The following is an 18295-nucleotide window of genomic DNA, read 5'->3' as shown; positions in this document are numbered from 1 at the left end:
ATGGGGGCAGTCATGAGGAAGTGCTTTTCCTTGCCAGTGGTTTTCAGTAGAGACCTGAATGGGGTGAGGGAACAAGCCATGGAGACACAAGGAAGAGGTGCCAGGCTGAGCTGACAGCCAGTGCAGAGGCCCAGAGAACATCCTAAGTGTTGTAGGAGCATCTGGAAAGTTAATGTGGCTGCAGTGGGGAGAAGGAAGGGAAGAGTAGCAGGATCAGATTTGTGTTTCTAAAAGATCCTTCTGGATGACAAGTGGAGAGTGAGCTGGGAACAAAGGGAAGGGCTGAATGTCAGCACTGCTCATGGTTGGACCCTGGCATCTGTGACTTGATGGCCCACATTCACCTTCCTTTTTTTTCCTTCTAAATGAAAGCATCGTAATTAGTAGCAGCAGCAAACATAATCTTCCCATGCTGGTTGGTTCTAACCTTCACAGTTTCTATACTCTGTTTAATTATCAATGACTCTCTAGCTTTGCTGTGTCAGTCTTGTGCTGTGCTAGGTTGTGTCTGACTCTTTGTGACCCCATGGACTGTAGCCCACCAGGCTCCTCTGTCCATGGGATTCTCCAGGCAAGAATACTGGAGTGGGTTGCCATGGCCTCCTCTAGGGAATTTCCCTGACCCAGGGATCGAACCCACATCTCTTAAGTCTCTGTGTGTAGCAGGCAGTTCCTTACTACTAGTGCCACCTGGGAAGCCCAGTGTCAGTCTTGACATAAACCCGTACGTTTTTAACAAGGGTAGGAAAACTTCTGTTTTGTTCTAAAATTTCCCCTGATTTCTCCTAGCACTTTGTTAAACTTTTAGTTCACTTTTAGAGTAGAGGGTAATGTCTACAATATCTACTGAGTCCCATTTCACTCACAAGAAAGATGATTTTTTTTTTTGAAAGTAGTACTTTTACTTGCCTAACATGAAACTTACCAGACCTTTTCCTCCCACACTCCACTGGTACCATCCTTGTGTGTTAGTCACTCAGTTGTGTCCAAATCTTTGCGACCCCATGGGCTGTGGCCCTGCCAGGCTCATTTGTTCATGAATTCTCCAGATAAGAATCCTGGAGTGGGTAGCCATTCCCCTCTCCAGGGGATCTTCCTGACCCAGGGATCAAACCCGGGTCTCCTGCATTGCAGGCAAATTCTTTCCTGTCTGAACCACTGGGGAAGCCCCTACCATTCTTACCTTTGAGTAAATAAACCAACATCCTCAAGCCTTATTTTCTGAATGCTCTAACATAGTGGTTTTCAGCTGGAGAGAGGGTTGCCAGATAAAAATATCAATATTTCCTAGGACATACTTATGCTAAGAAAAAGTTCATTGTTTATCAAACAGTCCTAGTTAACTACGTATCCTGTATCTTTACTTGCTAAATCTGTCAACCCTAACTGGATGTGATCTTTAGAATCACCTTTGGAGTTATAAAACGCTGATGCCTGGGCCTCCTCAAGACTTAACTTCTACTAAGTCAAAGTTTCTGAGGGCAGTTTTGAGCCACACACCACTCAAAATCAGTGAAGAGAAGGAAGGCAAGAGCTGCAGGATCAGATTTATGTTTACATAACTCAAAAACAGTTTCACCACTGTTCTGGGACTTCCCCAGCCGTCTAGTAGTTAAAAATCTGCCTTCCAATTCAGGGAACATGTGTTCAATCCCTAGTCAGGGAACTAAGATCCCACATGCCATGAGGCCACTAAGCCCATACACTGTACTACTGAGCCAGTGCCACAACTAAGCCTGGATGCTGCAACTAAGACCTAATGCAGTCAAATAAATAAATTAATTAAAAAAACATAAACAAAGCAAGACCAAAGGACCAAAAGTCACCCTTAGGAAAAAAAAAAAGAACCATTGTTTTAACAATTGAGCTAATTCTCTCATGAGCTCTGTTTGTTGAGTACATCCTGTGTGCCAAGCACTGTACCTGGTACTGGGGGTAGGGTATGGGTTGTTTCACTTTTTTGACTGTTACAGACAATGCTGTTATGAACACAGTGTATAAGTTTTTGTGTGGACATAGGTTTTCAATTCTCTACTTATGAGTGGAATTTCTGATTTATATGGAACTCTAAACAGTTGAGGAACTGCCAGACTAGTTTCCAAAGCCACTGTATCATTTTATGTCCACACCAGCAGTGGCTGAGTGTTCCAGTTTCTCCACATCCTTCTCAACACTTAACTACTCTCTGACTTTTTGATTCTAGGAATCCTAGTGGGTACGAAATGGTAACTCATTGGTTTCGATTGGTACTTTTCTAGTGAATTATGATGTTGAGCATATTTCTGTATGCTTTTCTGTTATGTGTAAATGCTCTTTGGAGAAATGTCTCTTCAGATTATTTGCCTAGGGTTGTCTTTTTATAATTGAATTGTAATAATTTTTAATAGATTTTAGATGTAAGTCCCTTATAAGGTATATGATTTGTAACCCATTCTCTGGATTGTCTTTCCACTTCCTTGATGTTTTCCTCTAAAGCACAAAAATGTCTAATATTGATGAATTCCAATTTGTGTATTTTTATTTTGTTGCTTATGTTTTTGATGTCATGTCTAAGAAACCACTATCTAATCGAAGGTCATAAAAATTCACTTCTGTGTTTTCTTCTAAAGTTTCTGATTTTAGTTCTTACATTTAGGTTGAATCCATGTAGAGTTACTTTTTAATATGACATGAGGTAGGGGTTCAGCTTCATTCTTTTGCATGTGGTTATCTAGCTCATTTTTCCTCTTCTCATTTTCTGAAATATAATTTGTCCTATCTCAGACCCCCACCCACTTTTTGAACAGATGTGGGCTGATATAGTGAGAGATGCATGAAACATAAAGACTTGGGTTCAAATTTAAGCCAAGTCATTTCTAACCATGTGGCTATATCATTCAGGGTCCTGCAGGAAACGAAAGTGACACACTCAAAAGTTGTAACTGAAGAGGGTTTAAATAAATGGCTATTTACAAATGTAAAGACATTTAAAGACAGTTAAAAGAACCAACAAAAAATGGTAAAGCACCCAAGGACTGGCAACATTAAGGATCTGTTAGTACCCTGGACCCAAAGCAGGAAGGGGAAGGAACAGCATTCCCAAAGCCTGGAGCTTCAGAAACAGCAAGAGGTATAAATACCCCAACATTCTCTTCCTTCCACTTCTTCCGTGATTGCTTGGCTGAAACCAACCAGAAATCAGAGAGGAAGGAATTCCAGGTAATACCTGAAGGTCAGCCTCTCAGAACAGAGAACAGGACAGAGAAAGGTGGGAATAAGTCCAAGGAGGCAAAGATGGAAAAACCAGTACAGTGATCTTGGACACGTCACTTTGCCTGTTGCCACTAGACTCTAAGCCCCGTATGCGAAGTGCCTGTAACCCAGAAAATCTCAGCAAGTGGAGCGGTGATGCTGCTGCTGGTGGTAGTGCTCTGGAGGCGCGGGCTGCTCCTTCATGCACACTGGGCTGTTCCTTCATGCACACTGGGCTGCTCCTTCATGCACACTGGGCTGCTCCTTCATGCACACTGGCCTCTCCTTCCCATCTTCTTCCTCCTTCTTCCACCCTATCATTGCAAATTAATGTGATTTTTACACTTTTATGCTGTTTGAAATCACAGGTGCACAACTTACTAAGGAACTAACTTCTATAAAAATAGAGTTAAGGATCATGCAGTAAATCTTTTTACACATAAACTGTGTGTGAGATAATGAGGTTCTTGTTGTTTTAAGTTACTGAAAAAAAAACAACATAAATCATATCACTTCTCTACTCAAAATCCTCCAGTGGCTTCTTATTTCACTCAGAATAAAAGCCTGATGAGATCCTACATGATGACCCCACTTCCTTGAATGCATTTTACCTCTTTTCCTATTTACCTATTTTCCTGCCCCCTTACTCACTTTGCCCTAGATGTGACTGCCTTCTTTTGATACCTAGATCATTGCAGCTCCCACCTCCAGACCTTTGTACTGTCTGTTCCCTCTGCTTGGCATGCGTTTCCTCTGGATATCTCCATGAATCACTTGCTCACCTTCTCAAGTGTTGAATATAGATTACCTTCTCAATGAAACCTGTCTTGATTACCCTATTTAAAATTACAAACTCATCCCCATTCTGTCATAGTCCCCCTGAGCCCTTTACTCTGTTTTTTTTCCATAGCACTTAACATCTTCTAACATACTATATACTTTTTGTTACTACATGCATTATTTGTGTATTATATTCTTCTCCCACTAGATATAAGCAGAGATTTTGTTTCCTATTTCATTCACTAATACATCCTAAGTGCCTATAAGGGAGCCTAACACATAAAAGGCTGTCAATAAATAATAGATGAATGAATGACACATGGATAAAGGATAAAATCATTTCAGCTTTTAGAGAATTAGACAAATCTAAACTGTTTTATCCATTGGGGTTCACCCATAGTCCTAAAGTGACAAATTACTTAGCTATTGATAGTCTACCCTTTACCCTCCCATTGACCTCAAAGCTTTGTAGAAATGACAAGTAGTTCTTGCTTACAAAAGGGCCAGAAATCACTGTCTAGGATATTCTGAGATAAGGCCCTTTTGTATTGGCAAGGGGAAAACTGAGCTCTTGAAAACTGTTGTCATGGCCATCCCAAGTAATTTCAGCTGAGAGAGAAATATCAGTAAGATTGCTCATGAGGTTTGGGGGCCATCTGAATATACATCAGACACTTAACCAGAGGATGTGACTATTGGGTTTTGTTCTCAAGAGGAGGTGAAGAGATGAAAAAAGAATGACAGTGGACTCTACCATTAGAAGCCCTGTGGGATTGTGCAGTAGTCTACACAGCCTGTTTAGTGGAACTGGCAAAAAATTATTCCTTATATTGCTTCACTTTGTTACACTTTTCACTAAAAAAGAATAAATGTATTGATTCTTATGGAAAATGTGAAGGTTGGAAAGCATGTTGTACATAAGGATCCAAATTAGCTTTCTTTGTCTTACTGAAGCAGGGGACATGGACAGGAGTTCATGGACAAGGAGTTATTACAGATTTGTTGACACTCACTGGTGGGCCAAATTAGAGAGTTATATATATCAGATTGGGGCTTCCCAGGTGGCGCTAGTGGCAAAGAACAGGCCTACCATCTGCAGGAGACATAATAGACGTGGGCTTGATCCCTGGGTTGGGAAGATCCCCGAAGGAGGGCCTGGCAACCCACTCCAGTATTCTTGCCTGAAGAATCCCATGGACAGAGGAGCCTGGCAGGTAGGTGACAGTCCATAGGGTTGCAAAGACTGGACATGACTGAAGTGACTTAGCACACAAGCATACATTGGATTATCTGATGAAATCTGTGATACTAGAAAACTTCCCTGAGAGGCGGATTAGAAATTAAAACCATGACGTCTAGAATCTTTCCCATATTGAAACAGAAAAATCAGCCAGGTGCTACTGCTAAGAAATTGCTGCGTTATTTTTAAAAATAGCTAAATTTAGATATAGGTATATGAAACACTGATTAACTGGGCCCTAACAGTAATTAGCCTTTTAGTTCAGGTGGCCTTTCTAGCATAGCCCTGGAAACAGACTATTTTGGGGGCTAATAAGATATGTGTTTTTTAAGCAAGGAGAAAATATCTCCCCTAATGGAATTTTGTTTTATTTCTTCTCTCCCTGTTCATCTGTCTGTCCTTATGTGTGCCTCTTTGGCGTTTCTTCGCTCTGTGGGACGACAGAACCGTCTGCTGCAGAATCCCAGGGGAAATGCGGCATCTCCGAGGATGAGCTGATCACTGCCATTAAGGAAGCAAAGGGGTTATCCTACGAGACAACGGAGAGCCCACGGCCAGCGGGCCAGAGGGCCGAGAGGCCCGAGGCCAAGGCCAGGTCTGGGCTGCCCACCATCCCCAGTCCCCTGGACCACGAGGCCAGCAGCGCGGAGTCAGGGGACTCAGAGATTGAGCTGGTGTCCGAGGACCCGCTGGCCGCTGAGGATGCGCTGCCCTCGGGTTACGTGACCTTTGGTCACGTGGGCGGCCCGCCGCCATCGCCGGCCTCGCCATCGATCCAGTACAGCCTCCTGAGGGAGGAGCGTGAGGCCGAGCTGGACAGCGAGCTCATCATCGAGTCGTGCGACGCCTCCTCCGCCTCAGAGGAGAGCCCCAAACGGGAGCAGGACTCGCCGCCGATGAAACCAGGTGCCCTAGACGCCATCCGGGAGGAGCCGGGCGCCCGGGCCGAGGAGCGAACCCCCAGCCGGCGGGGCCTGGCAGAGCAGGAGCCCTTCCTCAGTTTCCCCTCGGCTGCCCCGCGAGCCGGCCCGGAGCTGCCCTCCGGAGACCCAGCCCCCGCCCCCGAGGGGCCCACCGCGCCACGGACACCCGTGGAAGCAGCGAGTTCCGACCAAAGCTCCGAGGCCACAAAGGCCCCCGGGCTTCGGGGGCCTGGCGTCATGCCCCCTCTGCTGTTTCTCAATAAGCAAAAAGGTAAAGTGACAGCGTTCTTGATTCACGTAGGTTGTCTGCTTACAGTTCTACCCCTGGGTGTGCCGAGATACTCAACAGAGGGGCGTTGGTCTGGCTCAGCCCTGTAGTCAGGTCCTGATTGGTCGAACAGTTGGCCAAGAACCATTCCAAAGAGGGTGGCGAGGAGAAGAGAGGATTCCGATTCTTAGCTGGGACTTCCATGGCAAAGCTCAGCCTGGCTGGCTGAACCCTAGCATCTCCAATAATCAGTTTTGTGGACACTCCAAGATCTCCTGAATGGAGTGAATGTGTCCCTCCTTTCATTCCAGGACTGGATTTCCTCACTTGGGATGGGATGGGGTTTGTTATTGTCTAAGGCTCATTTCCAGCTTCCCACTCCCTCAGTGATAGAGTGGGCTTACAGTCCCTCTAGGTGCTGAAACCCAGCATTAGCACTTCCATTTTGCCAACCAAAAGTTCTTCTTAAATGGACCAAGAGGATCTCAGTGCCATCCTTTCTCTTACCAAAACAAAGCAACCACAACAACAGAGTTTCTTGTCCCACAGTAAGACCTAAGGTGACTAATTTTAAAGTCACTTTTTACTTAGAATTATTTTAATCTGGCCATTATATTTTCCCTATGAGAGATCTTAAGTTGAATGAAGTCTTCAAATTCAGAAAAAATGGAAGTCATTACTTCGTCTTTCGGGCTTTCTTACCCCCAAGTCATCCTCTACACCAGGTTGCAGCTGTGTTATGGAATTCAGGAAGGAAATTAAAGTCAGGTGAACAGTAATAAATTAGGCACTGCACAGTCTAGTTAATGGGGCTACATTAAAGGTACAGAATCTCTCCCCAGATCCTGGGGAGAACTTGTAAACAAACCCTAAAAGCACAGCTCTGTTCAAGGTCCCCTCTCCCCCATCTCCTCTGCTTTGTGTGTGTGTTTGTGGGGTTTTTTTTAGAAGTATTTTTCTTTTTAGGGATAAATGATTCTGAGGGTAACACCCTCCTTCCTGTTTATATGCTAATTTCAATGTTAGTAGCAATTAAAGTGCCTCATATAAAAATAGAGGACAAAATCTTTCTCATTATAGATTGGAAGCTCGCTTCTAAATTCTTTAAAATGAACACATTGCAAAGGGGGAAACAGGAGGAATGCAATGAAAAGATAACCTGCTGCATGGTTACTGGTGGCCTAGACACGTGGCATCACGTGGGCCCTGACATAATTGACTCCTGATATCCCAAATAATTCATCCCTGAGAGTTTAAAGTATATTTAGTGTGTGCAATAGGGAGGCTCTTCTGTGACAGACTTTGCAGTGGAAATGTGTATTTGTTGCGCGAATATTAGAACTAATTTGGATTCTTTTGCCACCACTCTGACTGTGGTGGGACAGGGCCCTGCAGCTTTCAGGGAGCTTGAAGCAGGAACTCTTGAGTCATTCAGAGTATGGGTTCATATCACTGTACTGTAACAGGCATGTATTTCCATTTTATCCCCTAATTAGCATCCCCGTAGTGAAATGGTCACATGTGCACGGTGTTGCTCAAATATATTTATCCTCCAAAGTAAGGAAATCTGAAGTCTAATAAAGAGAGAATGGTATTGTGCAGGCCCATTCCCCTCATTAGTATATTTGAGAGACAAGTACCGCAGCAGGACTGACCGAGCGACCAAACGTCCAATAAAGAGCTAAGGCGATGGAAAAGTACTGCTGTGAATGCAAAGGCTTCAGAGCATATTTTACAGCTGAGTCTGGTACCATTCTAATCTCTGTGCAAGTTGCCCCATATGGCTTGGACCCTCTGCTGCCACGTTAGACATTAGAAAAGAGAAAGTGGCAGTCTTTTCAAACGATTAAGGCAGACCACGGTGAATAGCCTCTGCTCTCCTCCGCACTGAGGGATCCTTTGAAATCCAGTCTCCCACTGAAACTCGGCGCTCTCAGCCTCATTATCTATGAAGAGAGTCTGAAAGGTTGTTCTGAGGCAGCCGAGCGCTGGCGGTGCTGCGCAGATGACTCGGTGCTGCCAGCAGGTTATTGGAGCCCTGGGGTTCTTCTGGTCTCACCTGCTCCACCTCAGCGGGTGGGAGGAGCAGCCTCCCCCAGGCTGTTCTTAATCACTGTCTGTGGACAGGAGGGTTGCGCTCAAGTCAAGTGCGACTCCCCACAGCAGTGGGGTCAGGTCAGCTTCTGTGGTTTCCTCAAGCCTCTGACAGTGTAAACGCATTCATGTTCATATATTCACAAGTACGCTCTTCTCCCTGGCTTTGAAGTTATCCTGCTAATGCTGGTGCTGGGCTAAGTTTTGGGAAGGTCCAGAAATATTTAGAATGAGGTTTGGCAAATATCATAGCACATACTGTCAAGGAGCACTGGGCTTTATTTACTGGCATGTGCTTGTCCTGACAAGGTCTATTTATGAAGCTTTCTTACCTTTCGGAGACCTCTGCTGCTGTTGCACTGAAGACCAGATGAGCTTCATCATATTCCAGTTTCCCTTCTCTGTGCACCCCCTGAGCTCCTACTCCCCTGTTATTTTGCTTCGCCACACCCTCAAGGATGGCCTCTCAACATCACAGGGTAGATAAATTTTCACTGTTGCAAGGTTGACCCTTTTAGGAATGTCTTAGTTGAAAACAAATGAAAAATTCTCAATAAAACATTAATACCCAATGTGACTCATCAGGGTGGGAGTGCAGTATATTTCCACCTATTTGATTGCAGAATCTTTTATTAGAGTGTGGTGTAGGCTTCATCATCTACGGAGCATTCTTTGAGAAGTAGTGGTCTCTGGGTACTCACCTCCATTCCCAGCATTCTGATTACTTTTCCTTGCAGTTCAAAAGCATAGTGTCAGACCAGCCACCAGGACGTCATGTGGGAGCCTGTTAGAAATGTCAGGCTCCTTCCCAGACCTACATACTGATTAGAATCTGCATTTTATCAAGATGTCCAAGTGATTCCTATTCATGCTAAGGCTTGAGAAGCAATGCTTTAGACCATGGAAGTCAGTATTAACATTCTGACCTGAAACTGTTCTGAAGAACGTCACCAACAACAACCAAAAGACCTCTTTTCAGTCTCATCTTTCTTGTTCTCCTGGATACTTTAATGTTGTACTGCTGAACAGTCCTTAAAACATTAGTGAGAAAATAATGTATGTTCAAAATAAATAAATGGAACATAAGAAATGGTGCAAAATAAAAAGTTTAAGTTCTCCTGATCCAACCTTACATTTCTAAGTCTTAGAGATAACTGCAGGCTTCTGTTTTTGTTGTTCTTATTGCTTTCAGAAATTTTCTTTGTGTATTTTGGTATACATGGGTTTTTATTGCACAAGTGATATCATATTGAACAGACTATTTTAACTTCTTTTAGCAGTAAAATCAGGGACACCATTAGCTCACATGGAGACTGTTCTCTTCTCAAAACTGTCTTCCTTTATCTCCCTGATGTTTCTCCTTCTTGGTTATCCCCTCAGTCTCTGACCTTTCCCCCAATCTCTTTTGCTACCTTCCTCCTGATTCCTTTGTTTGACCTGAGTCCTTTCCCTGTCTTCCTTCTTCCCTCATTTTCTTGCTCTCATCCACACAGATTTTCAGCCACTGCCTCATGTGTAGCACCTCCCAGGCTTTGGAGAAGTCTTTCATTCTGGGCTCCAAGTCCATTTCCTCACTCTTTAGTGAACATCCTATAGACTACCCCCCTCCACCTCACATTTAGTACATTGATGTCCTTTGTCAAAATCTGCTCCTTTCCTTCTTCTACTCCCTTCCTGAGTGAATGAAGGGATATCATTCAGGCTTCACTCTGGTATGGATATTCAGATCAGGTCTGGATCTGAGTAAAGGCTGAGTAAAGACTCAGTGGCCTGAGACCAAGTTAGAGGAAGAACCTGATTGTAAAACTTCAGTGGAAGTGTTGGCAGTAGTATTTGGCTGTACAAGTATCCATATTATCCAGGATGCTCTTAATATTTGAAAAATTACCAAAAACAAAGTGCAAAATGTAAAAAAATAATTATTTGGAACTTTCAATAGGGCATCCAGTGATCCCAGTTTGAGAAATACTGGTTTAAGCCAGTGGTTCCCAGAGCATCCCAAAGCCTCAGCACAGGGTACCTCATAGTCTCCTGCTGACTGAAAATGCAGATTCCTGTTTGGCCCCTGCCCTAGAACTGCAACATCAGGATGAGCATAAACTTGCACTTTTAATAAGCATGCTAAAGAGAATTTTTTCTGTAAGCAGATGAGCTAAGCAGCCCAACCTGTAGTGAAAAACACCTTGGTGAGCGTGCCCTGGGCATATGGTGCTTTTTAATGAGAGAGAGTGAGGGGCACTCGGCTGTTTCCATCCCATCCCGTGCCCTGGGAGGCAGGCCTCTGCACCTTCTCTCTGCAGGCACCAGCTGCAGCAGCTGGAGCTTGCAGGGCTTAGCCCTCTGTAGCAGGGAAAAGCTTATCTCCTTAGGGGAGTGATTTGCAAGAAGACTCCCAGATGGAGGTCTTCTCAAAAAGACCTAGCATTTATGATGTTTATTATTACTTTTCATTATTATTAATATACTAGATAGTGCTTCTGTCCTAAAATATTTTGGAGAGAACCAGAATAAGTGTGACCCATTTACTTTTCTTCCTGTAATTCTTTTTTTTAAAAAAGTTAACATACTTTAGTCCCATATTTATTTGCTTCCATGAAACTGAATTAGTAAAACAGGCCATAAAGGTTCTTGGACAGGATCTTTCTTTCACAATGCAGGTTTCACAATTGGCCCAAAGACTGATGTCCCTAATATTACAGCCGCTTCCCCCATGCCAGATTTCAACAAGATGGACCAGAAACTGCTGGGTAAAGTCTGGCTTCTGTGAGGATGTATGCAGTGTAAATATTTAGATGGAGACATTGAACCTTCCATTTTAGACTATTCAAAGCTATTAAGTTACTTTTATGAGATGCTGCCCAGTGGTAGAAGGTATTCTCTGTGCTGGTTTAGCAGCACAGAATGAGGCTGCCGATAGGCAGTTCACCTTATTGGTTTTTCCTTCTGCAACAGTTACAAGGTTAGCATTGTCCCAAATTGCATATTGATCTGCCTTTTAAATCGTGGCTTCAGGACCCTGGGAAGGTTTCCTTCTCAACCTTGAAGAGATTTGCTCCAAATCTTGGTGACCCAGCACTTAAACTGTTTCTAGGGACAGATATTTTTGACACTTCACCTACAGGATGTATATATAGATCCAAAATTGTTGTTGTAATATTTTGATGCCAAGTCCTTCAGACACAGTGAACCCAACTCCCTAGTAAATTTTGCCTGGGCACAGAGTGGGGCATCATTTCAGTTCAGTCACTCAGTCGTGTCTGACTCTTTGCGACCCCATGGACTGCAGCACGCCAGGCCTCCCTGTCCATCACCAACTCCTGGAGTTTATATAGACCCACATTCATTGAGTTGGTGATGCCATCCAACCATCTCATCCTCTGTCGTCCCCTTCTCCTCCTGCTTTCAATCTTTCCCAGCATCAGGGTCTTTTCAAATCAGTCAGTTCTTTGCATCAGGTGGCCAAAGTGTTGGAGCTTCAGCTTCAGCATCAGTCCTTCCAGTGAATATTCAGGACTGATTTCCTTTAGGATGGACTGGTTGGATCTCCCTGCAGTCCAAGGGACTCTCAAGAGTCTTCTCCAACACCACCGTTCAAAAGCATCAATTCTTCAATGCCCAGCTTTCTTTATAGTCCAACTCACATCTATATATGACTACTGGAAAAACCACAACTTTGACTATACGGACCTTTGTTGGCAAAGTAATGTCTCTGCTTTTTTTTTTTTTAGATATTTGAAATACAACGTTATTCTGATTCTAAACGAAAAGGAATGGAAATGACAGTAACAAACAAGATCCCACCTCTCAATATTGTTGTGTGACTACAGCAGTCTTATATTTGAAACTCAAGGAGGAAACAGTTGTGTTCCAAACCACCTAAATATGCAGGTCCAAAAAATGAAAGTTTTTTTTTTTTTTTAAACTGCCACATTCACTCCAAAGCCCATCCATCTCCTTCAGCATCCAAAGATTAAGCACATGTTCTGCTTAGCTATATAATAAAGTGGCAAACACGCCACACCGCTGACATCACAGGACAGTTGCCTATAAAACTAGACTTCTGATGCTGGGCCCCAGCTTCACTTTCTCACAGGTCACCATCTTCATCCGGGAGAGCAGTTGTCTGAGTAGCCTCTAAATCGTGCTCATACTGTGCTGCCAGGGCTGGGTCCATGACCACCTCTGGCGGGGCAAGAGCAGACACAGCAACAAACTCCAAGTTAGGGTCTCCGGTCAGTTTTCTAGCAAGCCAGAGGAAGGGCTTTTCAAAGCTGAAGTTACTTTTGCCAGAAATGTCATAGTTCTGAAGATTCTTCTTTCGGTGGAAGACAATTGACTTTGCCTTAACCTTTCTGTCCTTAATATCCACTTTGTTGCCACACAACACAATTGGGATGTTCTCACACACTCGTACCAGTTCCCAATGCCAGTTAGGCACATTCTTGTAAGTAATTCTTGTAAGTAACTCTCAATGTTACATCAAACATAATAATAGCACACTGAGCTTGTATGTAATAGCCATCTCTCAGTCCACCAAAATTCTCGTGACCAGCTGTACCCCATACATTGAACTTAATAGGTCCTCTGTTGGTATGGAACACAAGAGGATGGATCTCCACACCCAAGGTAGCTGCATACTTCTCAGATTCACCAGTCAGATGACGCTTCACCAGTCAGATGGTTCTTCCAGTACCACCATCACCAACCAAAAAAAGTTTGAACTGAACTTGGGGTTCTCCTTGGGCAGCCATTGTGCTATTACTTCCAGAAGCATCTGCACGCCTGTCTGACTGAGCTGTCTCTGCTTTTTAATATGCTCTCTATATTGGTCTTAACTTTTCTTCCAAAGAGCAAGTGTCTTTAATTTCATGGCTGCAGTCACCATCTGCAGTGATTTTGGAGCCCCCCAAAATAAAAGTCTGTCACTGAGTGGGGCATAGATAAGCCCTTAAGATGGATCCAAGTCCAACCTGCCTGTAGAGATAAGAGTTCACAGATGGCATATGTTTTGGTGCCTCTGAGAAATAATGACCCTATTTAGATGGTGATCCTGATTCTCTATCTAGTCCCTTTATCCTTCACATAAATCATCTTTGCTTACCGATGCAGTCATGGAGATTGGATACTATAATCCACGTACATCTAATTTTCAGCATCAAGACTCCAGAGGAGTCTCCACTCCTTTCAAATGCTAACTTCACTTTCCTCTAAATCTGTGTGGGGCACTCACAGTTATGGTCTCTGCTTCTGAATCCTATCTTTGTAACCCCACAAAACACTGCTGTAATACAGATAACATAAATTTTACCCAAGGTTATGCCAGCGCCACCAAAGGAAGACCTAATCAATTCAATTCATTCTTCCTTCCTTTCCTTCATTCAATATGGTATACTGCCTGTCTGATGCAGGCAATATAGTGATGACCAAGGCAGACATGAATCCACCAATTGCAGGGCTTCATTTGGGTGGGGGAGGGGCTGACATTAAATAGAAATCAACAGAATGATGTGTTCTCGTGAGAGAGTACTTGGTGGTAGTGGAACTTGGATCAGAAGGTCAGAGAGGAGGAACTAAGGAATCAACTATGGCAAGACATCATTTTAAAACATTCTGGACAACAGACAATACAAAAGCTACAGGCAAGAAAGTTCTGGGAGCGTTCTAGAAACTGAAAAAAAAAGTCTCCATGGTTAGAGTTGTTTTGTTGTTGTTGTCGTCGTTGGTTTCCCTGGTGGCTCAGTGGTAAAGAATCTGCCTGCAGTGCAGGAGATATAGGTTCAGTCCCTAGGTTGGGAAGGGCCATGGAGAAGGAGATGGCAAGCCACTCTGGTATTCTTGCCTGGGAAATCCAATGAACAAAGGAGCCTGGAGGATATAGCCCATGGGGTCTCAAAAGAGTTGGACATGATTTAGTGACTAAACCACAGCAACAAGGTTGGCAGTGCCTTTTCATGCCCAGGCCACAGTGCAGAGTTTGGCCTTTATCATGATATGACAGGGAGAGGGAAGTAGCAATGAAAATAAAGAGGAATGGCTGAATTTTAAGTTTATTTTGAAGATTGTCTTAATTGGACTTACTGATTGGTGGATTGGTATTTGGGGTGACTTTATTCCCACATCTCTCAATTATATTTCAGTTTTTGTCACCATAATTATTATAAATAGATGCAAAAATATTTATAATAGGAAAAATACCCTAAACCTCAATGCAGTTTCTTTATTCACTGAAGCCAATTTTTTTATGTCTACTATGGGAAAATCATCCATTTGGGTAATGCTGGCTCTGAAATATTCTCTCCCAGGTTGAGCTGTATATCTAGTATATTTTTATGGCCAAGCATTGGGGGGTATAATAGTTATTAACGTGTTTTGGTGACAGTGATGTTTGAGTGGCTGAGACCGGAGCTGGAATAAGGGTCAAATATGGTACCTATGGAAGTTAAATAGGACATAGAGTGAGGTAGGCAAGGATGGGGGACAGCAAGTTGGTTCTTTAAAAAGAGTTAGGTATAATTTTGGCGAGGGCCAGGAACTCACAAAAGCTTCAGAAAGTCTAAAGTGAAATTCCAAATATGGATCAAAATTATACTAACAAGCAAAGATGGTAGCTTGCCAGAAAGCAGAGGATAAAGTCAGAGAAAAGGTAGTTTAAGGCAAACATTCAAACTGGGGTCTGAAGTGGGAACAAGTATATCACTGGCCCTAGTGAACTTCAGCTCAAGCCTGCAGTTGATTATTGTTATTTGTGATTACTCAGTGCTTCCTGAGTCAGCCTTATCTCTTTAATGGTCCTTTTGTGTTTTAAATGACCTAGGGGTCCTCTTCTGCCAAGGAAAGCCTTGATCCAGGACTCTTTCTCTCTTCTTATGGAAACTGAGGGCATGTGGCAGGGAGAGTGGATTAGGGACTCAGTGGAGACATTTGTTTTTCTAGACAGTGTTTCTCAAAGTGCAGTTGGGGACCATTGACATCATAAACTGTTTGATAAAATACAGATTCCTAGGCTCACCTCCAGGATCTCCTAAGAATGGGCTGAGGAATCTGCTTCATTAAGTGGCTCCCCAGTAAATCCTAGGCACACCAGAATTTGAGAACTATCGTTCCAGGGACTGTGTTGAGGCTGATCTCTTAAAGCCCTCAGAGTTATCTTTGTCAGGTTTTTTTCTCTTAAGTGTCCCATCTTTTTCAGGGCCTGGGCCAGAATCCTGCCAGGCAGGTTTTCTGATTGAGCTTGCTGCTGCTGCTGCTGCTGCTGCTGCTAAGTCGCTTCAGTTGTGTCTGACTCTGTGCGACCCCATAGACAGCAGCCCACCAGGCTCCCCCGTCCCTGGGATTCTCCGAGCAAGAACAGTGGAGTGGCTTGCCATTGCCATTTCCTTCTCCAATGCATGAAAGTGAAAAGTGAAAGTGAAGTCGCTCAGTCGTTTCTGACTCTTTGCGACCCCATGGATGGCAGCCTACCAGGTTCCTCCGCCCATGGGATTTTCCAGGCAAGAGTACTGAAGTGGGGTGCCATTGCCTTCTCCTGATTGAGCTTAGGTGTTTTAAATGGTTTATATGTGGGATTTAGAATGAAATTTGTACTGTCAACTCTGAGACGTCCACCTCCTTATAGGAGAAGTGGAGGGGGGATAGTGTGAGCACCACCTGGACTTACAGGCTTATTCTGGAGGTGCTACTGCTATCTTCCCACCCCACAGAGGCTCCAGAACAAAGACCTGCAAAGGGCGGGCAGGGACACAGCTAGCTAACAGTTCATGTTCCCAGTAGTTTGGGGCCTTCTGGTGATTTTGGAGGGAGAGCAATGAGCAGTCCTGAGAAGAGATCTTAGTTCCCTCCCCAGGAATTAAACCTGGGTGACCTGGATGAAAACCAAGAATCCTAACCACTACATCACCAGGGACCAGAGGCTAGAAGCAAAGTGGCCCTGGCTCTTGCCACTATTTGAAAGCAAGAATGTTTCAAGGAGGCAAATACTAAAAGCAGGTACAACATTTATTATTAGAGACACAGCACAATGTATGAAAGAGCACACAGGAAAACAGTTTATCCAACTCAGAAGCAGGGCAGAGATACACACCCAGAGAGAGTGCGGACACCGAGGAGCTCAGGAAGTCAGACACTAGGCAGAGACACACACCTGGAGAGGAGTGTGGGTGTCCTGAGTAAGGAGAACCGCGGTACAGAGGGACATAAATCACTTATATAGGAAAGTCCTTCCGCGTCTTTGTTTCCTTTTGGCTCATTATCTTGTTTCTTTCTTCATACTGCTGGTCCATGGACCCTCCCCAAGATGCGTGTGCAACTTTTTCCAAGATGGATCCCACGGCAGAGGCCTATGAGTGCATGTCCACGTTTATTATGGGTTGGGGTCCCCTCCCTTTTCAACCCCCAAGAAGCCTGTGCTTGTGCAGACAGGCAGGAGTGGATACCTTTTCTCTTTGCTTTAGCAGAGCTCAGCTTTTACCACTAGCTTTGTCCTTGGAGGGTCTGGGTGAGAACAAAGCTTGAATTTTACTCCACTTAACAGATACCAGGTGTCCAGCCCAGAGGCCCACTGTTTCCTACCTCACTGGGCCAGAGGAGTCCTCCAAATGGCCTCTGCCCATAGCTTAGAAGATTCATGGGAGGGGGAGAAAGCCTCAGCCTGGGGTTGAACTGTATGCTTCCAGTGACAAATGAAGTAGCAAGCTTAATCTTCTTACACAAGATCAAAAATTTCACTACCGCTGATAAATAATTCAGCTCAAACCTGCATACTCTGGTAAACACAGCATTCTGATTTAACTCTTCTGGCTGGTACCTCTTTTACAACTCAGCTGAACACTGAAATCTTGGGAGATTTCTCTAAATGCAAAGCACTTACAAAAGCAGAATATGTGTTCCAAAGCTATCTTTTTTTTTTTGTTTTTGCTCTCAAATTCACTTTTGTTTACCTCCCCCTAACATCTGTAGGAAATTCAATGCTATATCTAAAAACGCAGAAAAAGCCAAGTAAAGCCGAGAATGGCTTTCATATTGATTTTCTCCACTCACTGTAAATGTCTGTTGCCATCCAGTGGTTGTGATGAAAATATCCAACCTCTACTTTTTAACCTCATCTGAAGCCACTAGGATTTGAAATTACACATTTCAAATTTACAGAGTTCCTGGGTTAGGATGTAAGAAAATGTATCTTTCAGTGATTTTCCAGTGTCCATGTGACTGCACCGTTTGTATAGGGATTGATCATTTAAATTGTCATCCATATTTTCCTTGAAATAAGCACGAGGACAGAGGTCCAAAAAAATTCCTAAAAGGGTAACCTGGTTTGTACCAGAATTAATTTTAAGTTAGCCATTTTGCCTGTGCCAAAAAATATAATATCATATAGGATTCATGAATCAAAGTTTCATACTAACTGGAGTTTTTTGATCAACACCCTCCTTTTATATTGAAGTCAGGATTTGAGGTACAATTAGTTGTTCTCAGTGATGTTGCAGGGGTAAAAGAACCAAAATTTGAGATAAGGTCTCCTGGCTCTGATCCAGTGCCCTTTTCCAACTAAATTGATTTCCAGCTAGTTGACTTGTTTGTAAGTAAACCTAAATGCTTCTCTATGTGATGTGGCTTTATAATTTGGAGGTTAAGATCTAATATCTTAAATATATACTGCTGTAAATAGTTTTATAATGGTGCATGAAGCACAGTTAGATCAAGTGGTAGTGTGGTGAGTGATGTGGAAATTCAGTCCAATCATCTGGAGAGGATTTAATTTTT

The 18295-nt window shown here is 43.5% G+C and overlaps 1 protein-coding gene and 1 pseudogene across 1 annotated transcript in view; one reads left to right on the top strand and one right to left on the bottom strand.

The window, feature by feature from the left end:
- The window catches only part of RTN1 (reticulon 1), a 243855-nt gene that overhangs the window by 125604 nt on the left and 99956 nt on the right, over positions 1 to 18295 (top strand). The window contains exon 3 of the mRNA XM_005212061.4: positions 5696 to 6445. Within this exon, the coding sequence (XP_005212118.1) occupies positions 5696 to 6445 (750 nt within the window). The remainder of the gene's footprint in view (positions 1 to 5695; positions 6446 to 18295) is intronic.
- LOC781059 (GTP-binding nuclear protein Ran-like) lies at positions 12255 to 13318 on the bottom strand (annotated as a pseudogene).

Source organism: Bos taurus, chromosome 10 (assembly GCF_002263795.3).
Source record: "Bos taurus isolate L1 Dominette 01449 registration number 42190680 breed Hereford chromosome 10, ARS-UCD2.0, whole genome shotgun sequence".
In the NCBI taxonomy this organism is placed as follows: Eukaryota; Metazoa; Chordata; class Mammalia; order Artiodactyla; family Bovidae; genus Bos; species Bos taurus.
Note: the sequence above shows the minus strand (reverse complement) of the source record. Positions and strands in the feature narration are given on the sequence as shown.